This window comes from Poecilia reticulata, chromosome 11 (genome assembly GCF_904066995.2).
Source record: "Poecilia reticulata chromosome 11, P_reticulata-male-v2, whole genome shotgun sequence".
Classification (NCBI taxonomy): domain Eukaryota; kingdom Metazoa; phylum Chordata; class Actinopteri; order Cyprinodontiformes; family Poeciliidae; genus Poecilia; species Poecilia reticulata.
In genome coordinates this window covers 26128283-26145989 of record NC_088840.1, presented here as the reverse complement: position 1 = coordinate 26145989, position 17707 = coordinate 26128283, and the positions used below count along the sequence as shown (strand labels likewise).

The following is a 17707-nucleotide window of genomic DNA, read 5'->3' as shown; positions in this document are numbered from 1 at the left end:
AAACATTTAAATCTTCTCAAACCAGATAAACTCTTAAATTATTGCATTGAATGACACTTAAACCTCACATTCTCATAATTTGTTTACATATTTTTAATATCAGCAGTAGAATTGTTGGTCTTTGAGACACCCATCATATGCAACATATTTCCCAATAAGAAGATGGTTTATATTTGTACTTTGTTTAAGCTCGTCATTTAAAATCCATTCCATAAATCTACACACACTGATACACAGAAAGTCTTTATGGTTTTTCTGACACATAGTCTTTTTATTTGAGATTCAATATTCAATAGTTTGAAACTTGTCTAATATTAAAAATAAAACGTTTTGTTGGATTTTTAAAATCATGTACAGTTGAAATGTGAAATTTTTCAGAAAAAATACAATTTCACCGCTTCTTCGTGGTCACATAGAGGAATTGCAGCGTTTTCAGATCTGGAGTCTAAAATGATGATAGAAAAAATCAACCGAAACTGATAGTTAGTTTAAACATTTCTAGGCCGGTCACAGAAAATAAAATAAAAATATATAAAATACTAGTCAGCAAAGAAATAACAGAGGATAACAACAAATACGACATTATAGCGATCATTTTCTAGAGTTAGTGTGATCTCTGCTAACTAACAAATAAATAAAAAAATATTATTACTATATTTTAATTGGATGTATATGTCTTCATATACTTTCATAGCCGTGAAAGTTAACTATAACGTGATTTTAAACCTTTAATTGTGTAAAGTCGGCTGATTTTTTGGTGTTTATCAAACATTCATAGCTAATCTGTTCTTTTTGAATATCATCTGTTTGAATATTTTCAGTATATATGTTGATTGTAGAATTTCATGGATTGGAATCCGGGGTTTTGCTGCCCCGTTGTGGTCACAGTGGGGAATTGCATAAAAACCGGTGGTCTTACTTCCTGTCAGCTGCTTCAAAATAAAACACTGACGGGGGTGACTCGTTCAACTGTATTTCCTTTATTTAAAAAACTAGCAAGCAAAGATCTCGCATTAGATTTATGTTTATACTTAATGCTGCGTCTGAACAGACGAAGAGGGTTTAAGAAACCAACGCATTTACGATTTTTGAAAAATTTTATTTATATAAATCACTAGGCGTTGATTATCTATGAAATATATTTTTCTGTTAACTGTAAGTGAAAACCTGATCGTTTGCTTAGCCGTTGACAGCTAACTGCGGCCTTATATAAATAAAGATGACAAAAATAGAAACGGAATAAAAGTCACAACCTCGGATGGGTATTTGTCGCCCTCTGACGGACAAACGGAAAACTACAATAACACAGAAAACCGTCATGGCTGCCCCCATGAGGCTCATATCAAGGTTGACTCTGGTCACTGGTTAGTCTACATTTAGTCAACATTTAGTAACTCCGCTGCTATATTAAATACCCAACCATATTCCGGGTGGTTTTATGAAATTCCTTAAATAACATTTTGCGGATATTTTAATATTTTAGCATCTGCTAAAGCCAAACGTGAACTCCGAACTCGGTGAAAGTTTGGAGCACTAAAACCATTTTGTAGCGATTAAAAAACTTATTAGATGCCGTCTGTGAGTTCAGTTTAAATTCAATGTTATTTTACTGTACAACATTTTCATCGCAGTCAGGGATGTTTACATTTAGAGATTTGAACATTCATATAAAAAAACTAATCTACTCTTAAGTTGATTTAAGCAATGATCGCTCGTTTTTTGCTTGAGTACAAATAACTCAATTGGTGACGTAAATTAAGCATCATTTTGTGTCCTTTTGTTTTAACTTTTCTTTTTCCAGTTTGCAGAAAATGCAAAGTCAGTAAAAAAATAACTTCCTTTAAAAAAGCTGTTGAATGTGGATTCATACGGCGGAATATGATATAAATTGTTAAAGAGAGAGACGGATTTTGACTTAAATTGGACTTTTTGACCAGTTTAATGTGTATCTGAAAATGAAAATATTAACTGAATATCTAAAAAATGAGTGGATTAAAAACATGAAAGAATCTGATACTCCAATCAGAAATAAAAATAAAAACAGCACTAGGTTGTGTGAATACGACTGATGCACATTAAACAGCATTAATCTCAGCATTAATTATGCAGTTTGACCCTAAAAGTAGAAATGATGTAACACTCTGGGAGCAGAATAACTATTCTCCTCTCTCAGGTCACTCGTCTCTCAGCTCCCGTGTTCAGGTTTACATCCGTCTGTTCTGCTCTGGTTCCTCTCTGACCTTCTGCCCCTCTGTTCCCAGGTGGAGGCAGCGGGATCGGACGAGCCGTGTCTCAGCGTCTGGCCTCTGAAGGCGCCTCAGTGGTGGTCGCTGACATTAGCGAGGATTCAGCCAATGAGACGGTGGGACGCCTGCAGAGTGACCTCAAAGGTCAGAGTCACATGGCGGCTGCAGTGGACGTGTCGTCAAAGGAGAGCGTGAAGAAGCTGCTGACGAGAATCCAGGTGTGAGGATCAGGTGGAGCTCTGCTCTATGGAGCAAGATTAGTGGCAAAGTTTGAGATTTCCTATAATATCAAGATAGTTTCTTCTGTTTAATTTTTTATCACAAATTTCAGTGTATAAACAAATTCCCATGCTAGACTTGAGGAAAAAAGAAAGTTGTTTTCAGATATTTATTTAATTTAAGAAAAACGCTGAACAAACCAACCTGGTCTTAGATGCAAAGGTAATTTCTCCCTTACTAAATTATTAAATAATAACTGAATAATCACATTCTGATTCTGAATTCAGTTCCTCAAGTCACACAGGCCTGATTTCTGTCATATGTTTAAAATCAAGAAATCCCTCATAGAGCTTGTCAGACATCATAAAGTAAGTTTAAAGAATATTAAATCATCATGACTCCATCTGAAGGAAATCAAGAACAAATTAATATACAAGTCGATGACATCTATCAAATCGGAAAACGTTTAATGGAGAAAACATGGAGCAGATGTGAGATTTGTAGGACCAGTGTGAGTCTAAATAGTCGGGGTTAATTAAGTCAAAGAGAACCTGGTTATGGTGATGCTGCTTCGTGATGCTGGTCATTGGTTCCTGCAGGGAGTTTTGTGCATTTTCATCTCTTTTTTCATAAATAATTTGTCTTTCTTTCTGCAGACTCGGTACTTCCAGCCTCCCTCGGTGTGTGTAAATTCTGCAGGCATCACTCAGGACGACTTCCTGCTCAACATGGAGGAGGAGAAGTTCGACAGAGTCATCCAGGTCAACCTGAAGGTAGCACACCTGTCAGACTGCAAACTAGATGGAACACATAAAAACATGTTTGGATGGTTTTAACAATACGATAAAATGAGAATAAAGTAAAAATTTCCACAGATGTTTACACATAATGAACAATAAATCTGTATCATTTATTTAGTTTTAAAGTTTAGAGACTAAATTGCTACAAAAACCTCAATTAGTTTATTGAGGTTATTGAGATTAAATGTTTTCTGTCTTGTCCAGGGGTCGTTCTTGGTGACCCAGGCTGTGGCTCAGGCTCTGGTTGCCTGTGGATCTCCTAAAGGATCCATCATCACTCTGGGCAGCATTGTAGGAAAAGTCAGACTCCATCTTTTATTTCTAGTCTCATCTCTGTTGTTTTTAACCATCTACATAAAAACCAGACCAAAATCCGAGCTCTGATTTAAAATGTGATTTTCTGATGTTGCAGGTGGGAAACCTGGGCCAGGTGAACTACGCTGCATCTAAAGCCGGAGTCGAAGGTTTGACCAGGACGGCTGCTAAAGAGCTGAGCAGGTCAGAGGAGCTGCTGTTGCTACAGCTGCTGCAGGAACAACCAGAGATAAAAACACTGAGATGTTTCATCTCCTCCAGGTTTGGGATTCGTTGTAACTGCGTGTTGCCTGGTTTCATAACCACTCCCATGACGGACGAAGTGCCAGAGAAGGTCCTAGTCAAGGTAAAGAAGCACAGAGACTTACAGACGGTTCAGGAACAGAAAATAAGAATTTCAGCTGTTATGACTGAATTATAATCCTTTTAATACTTACTACATTTTATAAGCGTCTGAATAAGCATCACTTGAATTGCTGCTGACTTCTGATGTGATGAATTTTACGTCTCTAGCTCCATTATAAATATATTTACTAACGACTTACCACTCATTGACTCCACTAAACTGTTTCCAGGTTTCATTTATTCATATTTCATTCTTTTTTTCCTGCAGTTAAACTAGTTAAAATTTTAAATCCACTGTGAGAAACGTTTTTATGAAATGATATTTTTTGTTGTTCTGTGTTTCAGATGAAGTCCCTGGTGCCTCTGGGTAGAATGGGTGACCCTGCAGGTCGGTTTAAATGCTTCACATCACTGAATATAACTTTAATCATCAGCAGCATTTATCCTGTTTTCTTCCTGCTAGTTTTAACCACTGATATGTTGAAATGTGACGGTTTTGGATGAAGCTTTGAGGCAGAATGTGTTGTGGCTTGTTTTGTCCTCTAGAGGTCGCCGATGTTTGTGCCTTTCTGGCTTCAGATGATTCTCGTTACATCACAGGAACCAGCATCGAGGTCACAGGTAGGCGCGCGTCACTTCTCTGCAGGATTTAAAATAAATCAAAACGTCTCACTTTGAACAGACGGAAGGTAAAATGTGTGTTTTTGTTTCGTAGGTGGACTTTTCATGGGTTAAAACACAACAACCTGTTAATGAAGCCCGAAGAGAAGATATTTCCTCCCTAAAACAGTTAATTAATGTAATTTACTCAGTGATTACTTAAATGTGATTGTATAGGACAATATTTGTAATTATGAACCTACTTTTTGTATGAATAAACACCTGAATGCCAAGTTGAAGCATTTTTTCATTAAATATGTTATTTGAAACCTGATAGCCAGAAAACTTTTTTTGTTCTTTTATTTCCTTATTTTGGGCAGAACTGAGATTCAAACTGTCCAAACTCCACATCTGTATCCATCATTCATGTCCCAGATGTTTTTTTTTTATAAAAATCCACATTAACCATATTGCTGCGACAGACTGGCGACCTGTCCAGGGTGACCCCGCCTCTCGCCCGAAACGTTAGCTGGAAATGGGCACCAGCAACCCTCCCGATCCCATTGAGGGACAAGGGTGTAAAGAAAATGGATGGATGGATGGATGGATGAATTAACCATATTGACCATCAGTTTCCAGTTTCTTTATTCTCTCAGGTCTGATGCAGATCTTCCAGCGGCTGAAGCTGGAATCTCTTCATCCTCACATGTAGCAGGTGAGTCTTTAAAACGGCTTCACTTTCTGATTTGTTCAAAACAAATTTCCAAAATTTAATATGTTGCTTCTGAACACAATAAGTTGAAGGTTTGTTGCTCTCACTCCAACATATAAGGATTCAGAAATAAAACAGAATATCAAAGGTTACAAAGCATTTTTACTTCTTCAGTCAGTAAAGTGATTTAAATTGGCATCCCCCCCACCAAAAAAAATTAACAAATTTGTCATTTGGGTATATAAGAAGACATTTCTTTATTACATCAAATGATTTTTGTGGTTTCATTTTGTTTCCCTAATGTGTCACTAAATAATTTAGATAATATCGTTTGATCATTTTAATTTGTTTTAAATCTTTGAACAGCTTCAACAAACTAAACTCAGAAAAGCAGGAGCTTGGTATGACCACTAGATGGTGCTGTTACACCATAAAGTGAATAAGTCGATCATTATTCAAAACAAATCAATATAAATAAAGTTAGAAATCTTATATTTTAAAACTAAATCACTCTATCTTGATAAATATTTATCAATAAGTAGGTTTAGGCCCATGGAAAAGGAACCAGTTCAAACTTCAAAAGTTCACAAAAGATGGAGAAATTTATTGAAAACAATAAAAAAAATTATTGTAAAATCTTATTCTTGATCATTATACCTCCAGGCTTCCTAATGGTCTTATAGAACAATTTTCTCAAACTTTTGCTGCTTTTTCACTTACTTTGCTCTTGTTCTGGTCTCATCATTCTGCACAGTGGTGCTTAAAGAGGAAAAAAGTTAATCATGTTTGCTAGTTTTCATTCATTCAGCTGATGAAATTGGAACAAATTGTGTTTGTTGATTTCAGGAAATTTTCTTCGTCCAATTAAGTTCTGGACTGGAACAAGAAAATTGATTAAAAAAAATCCTTCTAAATCCCGTTAGCTCAGGTAAAAATGACAACAACAAAAATTTATCTGGAAGAAAAATATCAAGAAATTATGGATTCCACCTGCGACACCTGGTGGTCATTTGCAGCAATTGCAGCTGCATCTATTAGCTTTAGTTGAAAGAAAAACAAAGACTCAAACTTCTCCTTTTAAAAAGATTATATATTAACCAAACCAACTTTTTTAAAAAATTACTTACAGACATTATAAAATAAAACTTTTCAGCACCATATTTTTTTGTCTTCAACACAACAAAAACAAATATTTGAGGTCGTTCTCAAAGGAGAAGGACAGATTGTTTTGGTTTCAGCTTTCGGCCGTCCCTCCCTCCCTCCCCGCTTTACTGCTATATTTAAAAAAAACAACAAACAAAAAATAAACAAACCAAACCAGAACTCCAGTCAGAAATCCCCCCATAATTTTAGAAATAACTTCTCACTCCATCAAATGTTTATCCACTCCCATCACCGCCTCTCTCCCCCTCCCTGCGGTCTCATGCAGAAATGTATTGTTTTTAGTGTTTTTATATTGCAGGAGCTGCAGGAACGGACTCTGTAGACGTTATTGCTAGCAAGGAAACAGGAATGTGACAGAACTGGAGAGTCACCATTTAATCAATATAGTGGAAGCAACATTTAAAGGCACAGTACAGCTGATAAAAACATCATAAAAGGGATATTACAATAAGTCGCGGCCACAGATTCTTTGGTTGTACAACAGACGTTTGTTGAGGGACAGAAGCATCAAAGCTCCAGTTTATAACATGCAAATCTATCGCTTCAGTTGAGCCGCTTTAAAATAAATACAACTGAAACACACATCTGTCTGAAATAATCGTTCTTATTTTATTCTCAAAGCACCCTGTTTTAAATAAATACAATAAAATATTGCTATTTCTGTACAAATGTACTGTAATGCACATTTCCCTCCTAAAACGCTTTGTGAAATAGAAAAGAGACTAAAAAAAATGGAGATTTGTATAATTAGCACCTTGCCACACAGTTTAATTCAGTAAATCTTTCCTACAAATGAAAAGGGAGCGATTACGTACAGACAGTTACTGCACATGGATGTTGAGGCCATTTTGGATTGTTTTTCTTTACAAAGGCACCAGAAATATTCATGTTCAGCACAGCTTATAAAAATGGCTTTAACTTCTTCTTTCATGTCTGCAGCAGTTTGTCCAACAAACAAAACTGCTGAGTTTAAAGCACCTTAAGACAGATTTTAATAATCAATTTGAGCAGGGAATCATGTTAGGCAATAAAAGGTAAAACCTCCGGGTGTCGATGATGTTTTACATAAAGTTCACTTTACAGAAGAAGCTCAGGATGAAGATAATAAAGATCAGATAAGACGTGGTGAGGCCCCTGTTTTTATCTGGTGACATCAACTCTTTGGTTCCTCCTGATGTGAAACAGGATGAGGTTACACGCAAGCAACATGATTAACATGAAGAAACAAAACGAGTCAACACCCAGCAGAAATAACCCAAAGTTTAGATGTGCAACAATGTTTCTGGTTCTGAGTTTTGTTTCCTGTTTCAGCCTGAATTCAGATTTTATTCATGAGGTAAAACGCGGCACTTCAAAATCGTCAAGAACTTTAATTCAAGTTGTTGCGTAACAGTAAAGCTGAAAACCAAAGTAAATGAAATATTTTATAGGAAGACTATACGGTGCTACTCTTCCTTTTTTAAAGTGACTGTTAATCATGTTGCTTTGCACAATAAACCTGGAGATGAAGTTTGCATGTGACTCTCTTCAGAGGGAGGAGGGGGCGGGGGGTGGAGCAGGAGATTTGGGTGGAGGAAGGAGGAGGAGGTGGGACTGGAGACCAGGGAGCTGCAGGCCTCGTGCCGCCGGCTCCATCTTCCATCTCAGGCCGGAAACCTTCCTGTTGCTCGTAAAATAACGTTTTATTCCAAGGAATGTTCTCTCCTGGTTTTTTCCTCCTTCTAAGCCGCCGCGCTCCCAGTCGTCGTTCTCCTCTTCACAAGTTTTATTTCACTTCTCTTGTGTTTTTAAGTCCGTTAGCCGCTGGGGAAATGTTTCCCGAGGCGCATAAGTGAGAGTGAGTGTGTGTCTGTGTGGGTTTTCTGTATTTAATATCATTTACAAGTTAATTTACAAATTATCGGGCATGTATGTTGATCATGTGTGCATGTTTAAGTGCGTGTGTGTGTGTGAGTGTTGGTGTGTGTTCTGCGTGGTGTGTGTTCGTGTGTTTAGCCCTGGAAACAGACAGGTCCCACTTCAAAGCCAAACTGCTGGTTGCTCTCCCCAAAGTCTGTCACCTTGATGTCCATCAGAGGGAGATGCTCCAGCTGCGGCGTGTTGATCTCCAGGACTGTCCTGTCGAAGCCTTTACGGTACTGCAGAAGAGACACAGTCCAACCTTAGAGACATTTCCTCAGCTTACATGAGTTTAACTTGTTTAACTGCATGTCTGGGCTGATCCACGTAGAGGAGAATAAAGGAAAATCATGTCTGCAACTAACGATTAATTTAGTAATCGACTATTTTATTCATATAAAAACGTTGCCACATTATGCAAATTTAGCATTTAACCACTTCACCTTATTTTATACAATATTAAGAATACACATGCAAATAAACAAATACATTTTTTAATAAATTTCTTCGTTTAGTGAACATTTGATAATTTGTGGCGAAGGATGAATCTGCAGGTAAAAAAATATTCCTAACATCAAAACGTGAAAAGCTCAGCGGTTTCTGCTTAACATCGATTTGATTGGGTGATAAATTTTGGATTAACTGATTAATAATTGGATGCAAAAGGTGGAAAAAGGGAAGTTCTGGATAGAAACGATTTACAGAGGAAGGTTTTTTATGTCTTAAATGTAAAAAGTATATATTTTTTAGCAGTTTTGGCTGAATTGCAGCTCTGACTATGTTGTTCTTTCATCAAATTGCATGTTTTAAAGTTAATATTCTGTATATTCCAGTTAATAAGTAATCAATTACTAAATAAGTTGAATTATTTCAATAATCAACTCATAAGGATTAATCTAATTAATCGTTTCAGTTCTTGTCTGAACACTTCAGATGGAGGTTAGGCTGCTGAATGTTTCTGTAGTTTTATAGAAAACAGACTGTGTGATATAAACCACATTGTTAAAGCATGTAACAAAGATTTGGTGATAATGATTAAGTGGTTCTGGTTGTGAACCCGAACTTGGATCAGTTCCCTCACGATCATGTTTAATCATTTCCTCCACATCAGGACCAGAACCAGCTGTGGACTCACAGAGCAGCCGTCCATCAACGCTTTGATGTAAGGGTTGGTCTCGTAGCTCAGCTCCTCGTCGTTGGCGCCTCTGAAGTGCAGCGCCCTCTTGTGGTTGTTCTTGGCGCTTCGGTCGGCCCAGGCCACGGAGCGGTGGCAGTGGTATGTTAGGTTCTGACGGGCCTGGACGCTCAGGAGACGCAAGAAGCCCAGCTGGACCACGCCGACGGGCGCGCCGTTAGAGTCCACATAGGAGAACTGAGCAGATGAGGAGAGAGTAAAGAAATGTTGAAACTCAGCTCAGTCATGTGGAAAATGAAAAGTTAAAAACCTTCCGGGTCACTGACCTTACTGCCAGAGGAAAACTGACTGTACCAAGAGCCTGGAGTCTCTGTGGTCCAGGTGCTCATCTTCACCTGCAGTCGGAAACGAAAGGCGGAGCATTAATTTAGTTAAATAAGTCTGGAGCATGAAAGGCAACCTGGTAACTTAAAATAAAAACACAGCAGGGCTTCAATGTTAAAACGTTTAAAGTTCTAATAGTACATGATGCAGATTAATCGCATTGCCTATTGGAAATTTAAATGTTGGAGATTTTCAAAGTTTTTTCCAACTGGAAATATAATCTGATTGCTGACTTTGCACCTGTGATATTTGAGATTCAAACGAAAAGCTTTCATAATGTTTGCAGACTGACCGTGTCGACGCCTGTTCTGGGCTGCAGACACGTTTCTCCACTGGTGAAGTTACAGAAGATCTTGAAGGAATCTCTGGAGCAGCCCTGGTTGGGATCGATCCAGTATTCTCCTGCAGAACAAACAGAAAATTAGAGACAAATATGTTTGTTTTTCTTTTAGCCAATAGTATCCTCATATGTGTTAAAGTTTACAGATAAAATTTACTTTATACATTAGTAATTTAAAATTTTAAGCATTGTTAAGCATCATGAACATCAATCAGGACTCAGATCTGATGGAAAATGAGGCAGCAGGTAAATATTTGGACTTTGTTCTGTACCATCCTTGAGTTCTGGCTGGCTCAGGTGAAGGTCCTGGCAGGTGCGGGCCGGGCTGTCCTGTGTGCCCAGAGGGAAGCGCATCGTCTCGATCTCCTGCCGCAGCGAATTCAGAGAGCCGAAGATCTCCTCCATGCCCTCGCTGCCCATCAGGAACTCTGCGCCGGCCGTGTCCGACGCCGGCATGTCCGGGTCGAACTCCGGCAGCAGCTGGCTGGCATCAATGGAGCGTTTGGACTTGGGACTCCTCTGGATGGGCATCGGCTGAATGACGTCGCCTGGTGGGCCCTGGATTAAGATTTACACTTTAGTCCACTAACTGACCAGGAAACAGTTTCATGTTATCACGTTTCTGAAGTTTATTAAAGAAAACAGGAAGTAGAACTCACAGGAGGCCCAGGAGGTCCCTGAACACCCTTTTCTCCTTTTGGACCAGATCCTCCCTGAAATTGGTTAATGTCAGAGATACTCTCAATGTGTTCACATTTACTTATTTTAAATTATTTTGGAAATATCTTTAACTTACTGTTGCACCCTTTGCTCCTTTGACACCTTGAGGTCCCTGAAAATATCAAAAATCGTAATTTTTATTAAAAGTTACACACAATCTAACTGAGACAAAAAAAATATTTATAGGATGTCGCTGTGTTGAAACTCACAGGAAGACCAGGAGGACCAGCAGGGCCCAGAGGTCCGGTTCCTCCAGCCATGCCCTGTCATTAAACAGGATGTGGCTAAAATTATTAAAGGTTTTTCACTTAGTTTCAAATAAGCAGAATTATGTGTAGATGATAAACTTACCGGCTCTCCTTTGGGTCCAGAGGACCCCTGTGGCCCAGCCAGACCTCGGTCTCCCTTCTCTCCCTGCTCGCCTGGAGGTCCAATCAGACCAATGAGACCCTGGTGGCCCTTCTCTCCCTTCGCTCCGGGTTCTCCACGCAGCCCAGGCAGACCCGGAGGTCCCTGCAGGAGGAAATGATGGAAGAGGACGACAAAATGAAGGATAAATGGAGGACTGGAGAAAACACCAGAGGGAAGGCGCCTTAAAGATGAACAGAACAAAAGAGGAGAGGGGATTGCAAGCGATGTTTCCATTGTGCAAATTGGAATTACGGAAATAAATTACCTTATTGGAAACAGACCAATTAATAACGAAAATTATAAAAAGTTTTTGTGATAGAATACAGAGGTTTTTAGGAAGTATTAAAATTTGTGTATGTTGCCAAACTGCAATGAAAACATTTCACATCACACAAGTCATGTGATCAACAGCAGGATGTTACTACTGGCAGAAATGATGAAGGAGTCAACAGGAAGTGGCAGGAGGAAAATTCACATGTGATTTTAACTGAGTTTCTTATTCAACTGAAACACCACAACTGCAAAATTTTTTATTTTTTTTTACATTAGTGGGATATTGACAAAGATTTCAACACATTTGTAACGTAAACTCAGCTGCTGTCCTACCATCGGTCCAGGCGGTCCTTTCTGTCCAGCAGCTCCTGGAGCTCCTTGCTCTCCCTGAAACACAAACACATTCAGCAATGGACTCAAATACATCAATAAAAAGTTGCACCGTTGCTGCATTTCCAGAATAAATAAAACCCAACTGACCACTGATCCTGGCAGACCTCTCAGACCTTCTGTTCCTGGTTTTCCTGGCTGACCCTGAGGACCAACAGGTCCAGTTTTTCCAGGAGGTCCAACGGCACCGGGGTCTCCCTGTGAACAATCACAACCATTGTCAACATTTTGCTGAGTTACTCCATAGATAGAAGGTTAGACATAATGGTTTCCTTAAAACTGTGACCTAGAGAGATTGTTGCATGACTGACATCAGAGAAAGGTAAACATTTATTAAGATACCAATATAAAAGTGTGACAATGGAGAAGTTTGTGATATTACAATGTGAATCAAGACTCTTGATTTAGAAGGATTTTTTAAGAGTGTTTCCATCAGTAGATGTCACATTTTATGATATTTAGGCCAAATGTACTAGAGTTGGTTAACAAAGATAAAAAACATGTGATTATCATCATCGACTATCTGGCACACGGCCTTTTATACCCTTTGTTTCTCTAACTTTGTTTGGTTGGAAGTAAAATATAATTTAATGATGTAGTTCGTCATATTTCTCTCTGGTGTGATGAGGATCAGAGACGTAATCCTGTTTATTTTTTTTCCAAGTAGAACCAAATATTTATGGATTATCTAGAATTGGACATGGCCGATCTCGTAAAGTCAAACAGAGATCATGTATAAACTGAGACATCATGAAAACACACTCACTTTGGTTCCTTTCTCTCCTTGTCGTCCTTCTGCTCCTCTTGTTCCAGCAGGACCCTGACAGGCGAAACACATAGAAATAAAACAAAATGTTTCGTGTTTCAACATGAAGAAATCCTTTCAGAAACTGTTCATCAAATGCAGAGTAGAGATGAAGTTTAGCTGCTTCTCTGCAGCCCTTATAGATCAGCTAAGAAATGTTGAAGATGTTCTTACCCTCTTTCCTGGCGGGCCAGGAGGTCCATTCTCTCCAGGAGGTCCCGGGGAGCCCTGCCACATAGAGAAGCACAGCGATAACATTCAAGAGACAAAAAGATTTAAATGTTTCATCCTAAAATCTGAACTGTTTCATATTTTTACTGACCGACTCTCCCTGTTCTCCGTCCTCTCCTCTCTCACCTTTGGCCCCATCTTGACCCTGGAAACAAAGTCAGAATTAAATTTTATGCTTCTTTAGCAAAACATTTAAGCCAGTATAGAGCAGCTGTGCTAAACTGGGTTATCAGCTATGAAAGTAGATCTGAAATAAAAACAAAACAAAAGATGCATTAAGAATCGTAAAAGTCACTCACTCTGGGTCCGACCTCACCAGAGGGGCCGGGATCGCCAGGGAAACCAACAGGACCCTGAAATTGGTTGGAAAAACAAACGTAGCTTTAGGATTAGAATGTTTTAATTCATTCACCTGGGTGTGTGTGTGTTTGTGTGTGTGTCCTACTGGGTTTCCTTTGGGTCCGTCGTCCCCGGGTCGTCCTCTCCCTCCTGCAGGTCCAGCTGTTCCAGGTTGTCCAGCCTCTCCCTTCTCTCCACGCTCTCCACGAGGTCCCTGTCAACAACAGCACGACTCTTTATTGACCTACAGACACGGCTGACCAATCAGAGATGACAGTGACTGCTGATTAGCGCAACAAGGGCCTGATCTTAAAGGGGCAGTGTTATGTGTTTTCCAATTACAATCAAGTAATTATGTTACCTTTATTTTTTATAAAAATGCTAAATTTGACTTTATAATTTAACATCTTAAATTGGGCTTCTGTCTCTTTAAAAACTTCATCTTCAGAAAGTCATAACATTGCTCTTCTATTAACAATTTAACAATGTTATTCCGTTGAAGTAACTCATACAATGAGTTCAGCAGAGGTGCAGTTCCACCAGGTGTTTGCTAATTGCTGCTGGCTAGTCTTAAGGAGCTGAGTGAGAAACTCGTGGAGGGGGGTTCTAAGTAAGGCAGAAGCACTGAAGCTCTGAAGCTCTGAAGCTTGGAAACTGCAACTCAGAGGAGGAGCTGTGTCTTGAAGGCGGGACTAAGTCCGCCCAGGCGTTTGGCACAGCTGAATGGTTGCCATGAAGATTAAAGAGTTTCTCAAACTTGCATGAAAGAAATCAAGGCAACACCTCCAGGTGTATTTTTAATGAGAGAATATTATAAAATGATAAAATGACAATTTTTTAATGTTAAAACCTAAAAAAATCTACTATACATAATACTGCCCTTTTAAAAGATTCCAAATAAGGAGTGATAAATCCCTTGTGCAAGAAAAAAAATCCAATTAGTGGGCAGGTTGCAGGTGATCAACAAAGATTTGCACGTGCAATTGATTACAGGTGCAAAACTATCCACCTTATTTAAATAAGGATTTGTGAGAGATGCTGGTTGTCATGGAGTGTCAGAGAACAGAGTAGTCATAAAAAACATGACGTTGGAAGTGTAATAAATAATATTTTTCATTTAAATAAGCATCTGAACACAGCACTTAAACATTTAAACATCAGTAAGACAAAGTTCTAAATTGCTGTATTTAACTCTGACAACTTGTTTTATCCTCAGTGTTTCTCTGGTTCTGGTTTTCTGGTCTCTGGTGGCTGTTAATGTTCTGTTTTTGTTGAAAAAGTTTAAGTTTAGTCATGGTGTTTTTTGTTTTGGTTTAATTACATAAATGACAGCGTTCGGGGTAAATTAATCTGTCTGACCAGATATTTTTGTCTGAGAAACATGCAGTAAAATCTGCATAATCTTTTCTGGGCAACATAGACAGGTTGCTGCAGGACATCCAGACCTAATGGAGTTACGCTGCCATAAAGTGGTAATGAGATCTGGAATTATTTGGTAATCCTGCAGCTCAAAGGATATTAGTCACCTATTTTATATTCCAAATATTTTGACGATCATTATCTTCTGTTGTTGGATCTATGCCTCCTGCTCGCCACAGTGACTGCAGACATTTTTGGGTCACTATTCGTCTACGCTGCACATAGAGACAAAAACATCACTCAATCTGATTCTGGTTTAATAAATCATATTGCAGTCAACACGTTTGCAAATCCTCCTCCCAGTTTTTTAACATTTCAAATGATCAGCACATGTTCTGCTCATTTGCTGATGCAATCCTGGTAGCACCTGCTTTGCAGATCAGCGTTGTGCATGCTATCATGTTTGCACCTGTTTTTAAACACACAAACTTTTTAAAGATCTAGATGGATGCAGGTCCTCACCTTCTTTCCAGGCTCTCCTCCAACACCAGGCGGTCCAGCTTCACCAGGTTCTCCCTGTGGAGCAAACAGAACATTTTAAACCTGTTCCTTTGTTGAAATCGTTCAACTTTTCCAAAAACACTGCACCTTCTCTCCAAGAGGTCCAGGATTACCCAAACCGCCAGGAGGACCTTGAGGACCCTGAAACACAAATAAAAATGTATTTAAATAGACAGAGGTAATCTTATGATGTTACATTTACATCCTAATAACAGAAAAAAACTAAAAGATAATTTTGTTTGACTCAGCACACTGACAGTAAAAGTAATTTAATTCTTTTTTAGAAATCTCCAGCAGCCTGAGCTGTTTGATACGGTTGTTGTGTTTGTTCTTTTATTTGTTTTAGTTTCTCTGAAATGTTATGTTTTTAGCAATGAAAGAGACGCTCTGAAGACTCACGTCGGCTCCGTTGGGACCAGCAGGGCCGCGAGGTCCAGGAGGTCCTGGTGGCCCCTGGAACAGGAAGAGGCTTTTGTTGCTTTTATTTTTGATTATGATTTTTTTTTACAGAAGAAGTCACATCACATGTTTTTACAGTAATTAGGATTCTGTGAAACTCACCATAGGTCCACCATCGCCTGTTTCTCCCTTCTCACCAGGTGGTCCAGGAAGCCCCTGAAGGACAGAACATGATGTTAAATAAAAACTCGTTAGAAAGACTTCAGCAACATGTAGCTGTAGATCAAATCACTTCTAAAAATATGTTAAATTATGGGATAAGGAGCCAAGAAAATCAACCTTGTAAGTTTGTTTTTACCTGCAGTCCGATTGGTCCTGGAGCCCCTGGGAATCCTCGAGTCCCATCATCACCTTTAGCCCCAAACGGCCCCTGTTGGCCCCTGGGTCCCAGTTCTCCATCTGCGCCCTGCAGACGTAGAAATAAGAATACATTGATGAACTCCACCAACAATCAAATACAGAAACACCAGGTTTAAAAATCTGAAATAAATAAATCAAACTTTGCACTCACAGCAGGACCAGGCTGACCGACTGGACCCATTGGGCCAGGTGGACCAGGAGGACCCTAAAAACAACAACATATAAAAATTAAACAACAGAGAAAGAAGATTCATTTGAAACATGTTACTCTGAACATTACCACTAAAATTAAACATGAAAGTTTTACTGAAGTTTCTCACATGCTCTCCTTTTCCTCCCTTGGCTCCTTTCTGACCATGTTCTCCAACTTCACCCTGAAACAAAACCACATCACTTTATTTCATTATGGGATGCAAACACCCAATATTTGACTCACACCTTTGCAATTTGGCCTATTTTCTGTTTTAAGAGTTATTTTTATAATTCTGTTTCAGATAATTTCTTTAGAACAAGAAGGTTTCTCATATTATCCAGATCAACATGTCTAATTAGTTAAATACTGTCGCTCTGTATAAAGCCAGATACAAATTTAATAATCAGTCACTGGTATAAACTAATCCCAGAACTTAGTAAGCATGTGTAGGAATACCAATATTAGATAAAATGTATTTTGAGTTTCGGACCTTATCACCGTCCTCTCCAGGTACTCCAGGTGATCCAGCAGGACCTGGCAAACCCACCGGTCCTTGAACTCCGTCTCGACCCGCTGGGCCAATAGGTCCTTTTTCTCCCTTAACATAAGACAACAATAAGTTTGGGTCAGTTTTTCTGCAGCTGCACAATGTGTTAGGAAACAGATTAGCTATTATTCCCACTGTCAACTGCAGGTAAAAAAATGTCTTGATGACTCACGGGGACTCCTTTCTCTCCAGCTGGTCCAGGTGGCCCCTGAGGACCGGGTCGGCCCGGAGGCCCCACAGGTCCGGCAGTTCCAGCTGGGCCCCTCTCTCCAGGAGAACCCTAGAAAAGTACAAATCATCAGCTGTCATTGCTGCAATGTTTAGATGTGTTGAAAAATTCAAACACCGAAAAAGATTTATGCTAAAATTAGACTTGATCTACATCCACAGCTGAAAAACTTAAACATGAAACATGAGCTCATACTGTTTAAAAATATTAATATAAATATATCAGATGGTTAAAAACATACAGCAGGTCCAGGAGGTCCAGCAGGTCCTTCTCCTCCTTTCAGTCCTCCTCCACCCTGGGAGCAAACATCAGGAAGAAGAAATCAGTTTTTAACTACAAACTTTCTTTAAAAGGAAATCTCATTTCTGGTAATCAAATTATTTTAATAAGAACAGATCCTTTCAGACCCAACATTAGGTCAAATGCAACTTTGTGTTTTTCTCACAAAGCGAACCCTGTTTTTAAAACAGCTAAACTTCAGCACTTAACTTTGCACAACTCGCTATAAATTGGCTATTAAAACAGATTTTTCTATATTACAACCTTTTAAAACCATCAATGCATCTCCTCAGGTATAGCAGGGACTTTCCCTACAAGGGCTGCCAAATTTTAAAAAACAACATTTTTCCAGAATATTGTGATGATTAAGATTAATATATATCCTCCAAACT

General features: G+C 38.9%; 2 protein-coding genes across 10 annotated transcripts in view; one reads left to right on the top strand and one right to left on the bottom strand.

The window, feature by feature from the left end:
* The first annotated feature begins 1260 nt into the window (after nt 1–1260).
* Nucleotides 1261–4859, top strand: hsd17b8 (hydroxysteroid (17-beta) dehydrogenase 8). The gene is made up of 9 exons (XM_081612988.1): nt 1261–1364; nt 2262–2464; nt 3122–3238; nt 3470–3565; nt 3678–3763; nt 3842–3926; nt 4271–4313; nt 4472–4546; nt 4641–4859. Exons 1-9 carry the CDS (start codon nt 1319–1321, stop codon nt 4658–4660), a joined length of 771 nt encoding a protein of 256 aa, XP_081469114.1. The 5' UTR covers nt 1261–1318; the 3' UTR covers nt 4661–4859.
* A 1902-nt stretch (nt 4860–6761) lies between these two features.
* col11a2 (collagen, type XI, alpha 2) overlaps nt 6762–17707 on the bottom strand; it is a 43123-nt gene continuing 32177 nt past the window's right edge. For all 9 annotated transcript variants that reach the window (XM_081612560.1, XM_081612562.1, XM_081612561.1 and 6 more), the window contains 26 exons: nt 17278–17331; nt 16980–17087; nt 16751–16858; nt 16388–16441; nt 16219–16272; nt 16006–16113; nt 15810–15863; nt 15648–15701; nt 15336–15389; nt 15210–15263; nt 13435–13542; nt 13289–13342; nt 13081–13134; nt 12933–12986; nt 12720–12773; nt 12044–12151; nt 11897–11950; nt 11231–11392; nt 11089–11142; nt 10956–10991; nt 10819–10872; nt 10432–10717; nt 10112–10221; nt 9762–9830; nt 9436–9672; nt 6762–8539 (listed from right to left, as the gene is read on the bottom strand). In XM_081612560.1, the coding sequence (XP_081468686.1) occupies nt 8393–8539; nt 9436–9672; nt 9762–9830; nt 10112–10221; nt 10432–10717; nt 10819–10872; nt 10956–10991; nt 11089–11142; nt 11231–11392; nt 11897–11950; nt 12044–12151; nt 12720–12773; nt 12933–12986; nt 13081–13134; nt 13289–13342; nt 13435–13542; nt 15210–15263; nt 15336–15389; nt 15648–15701; nt 15810–15863; nt 16006–16113; nt 16219–16272; nt 16388–16441; nt 16751–16858; nt 16980–17087; nt 17278–17331 (2343 nt within the window). In that variant the 3' untranslated portion in view covers nt 6762–8392. The remainder of the gene's footprint in view (nt 8540–9435; nt 9673–9761; nt 9831–10111; nt 10222–10431; nt 10718–10818; nt 10873–10955; nt 10992–11088; nt 11143–11230; nt 11393–11896; nt 11951–12043; nt 12152–12719; nt 12774–12932; nt 12987–13080; nt 13135–13288; nt 13343–13434; nt 13543–15209; nt 15264–15335; nt 15390–15647; nt 15702–15809; nt 15864–16005; nt 16114–16218; nt 16273–16387; nt 16442–16750; nt 16859–16979; nt 17088–17277; nt 17332–17707) is intronic.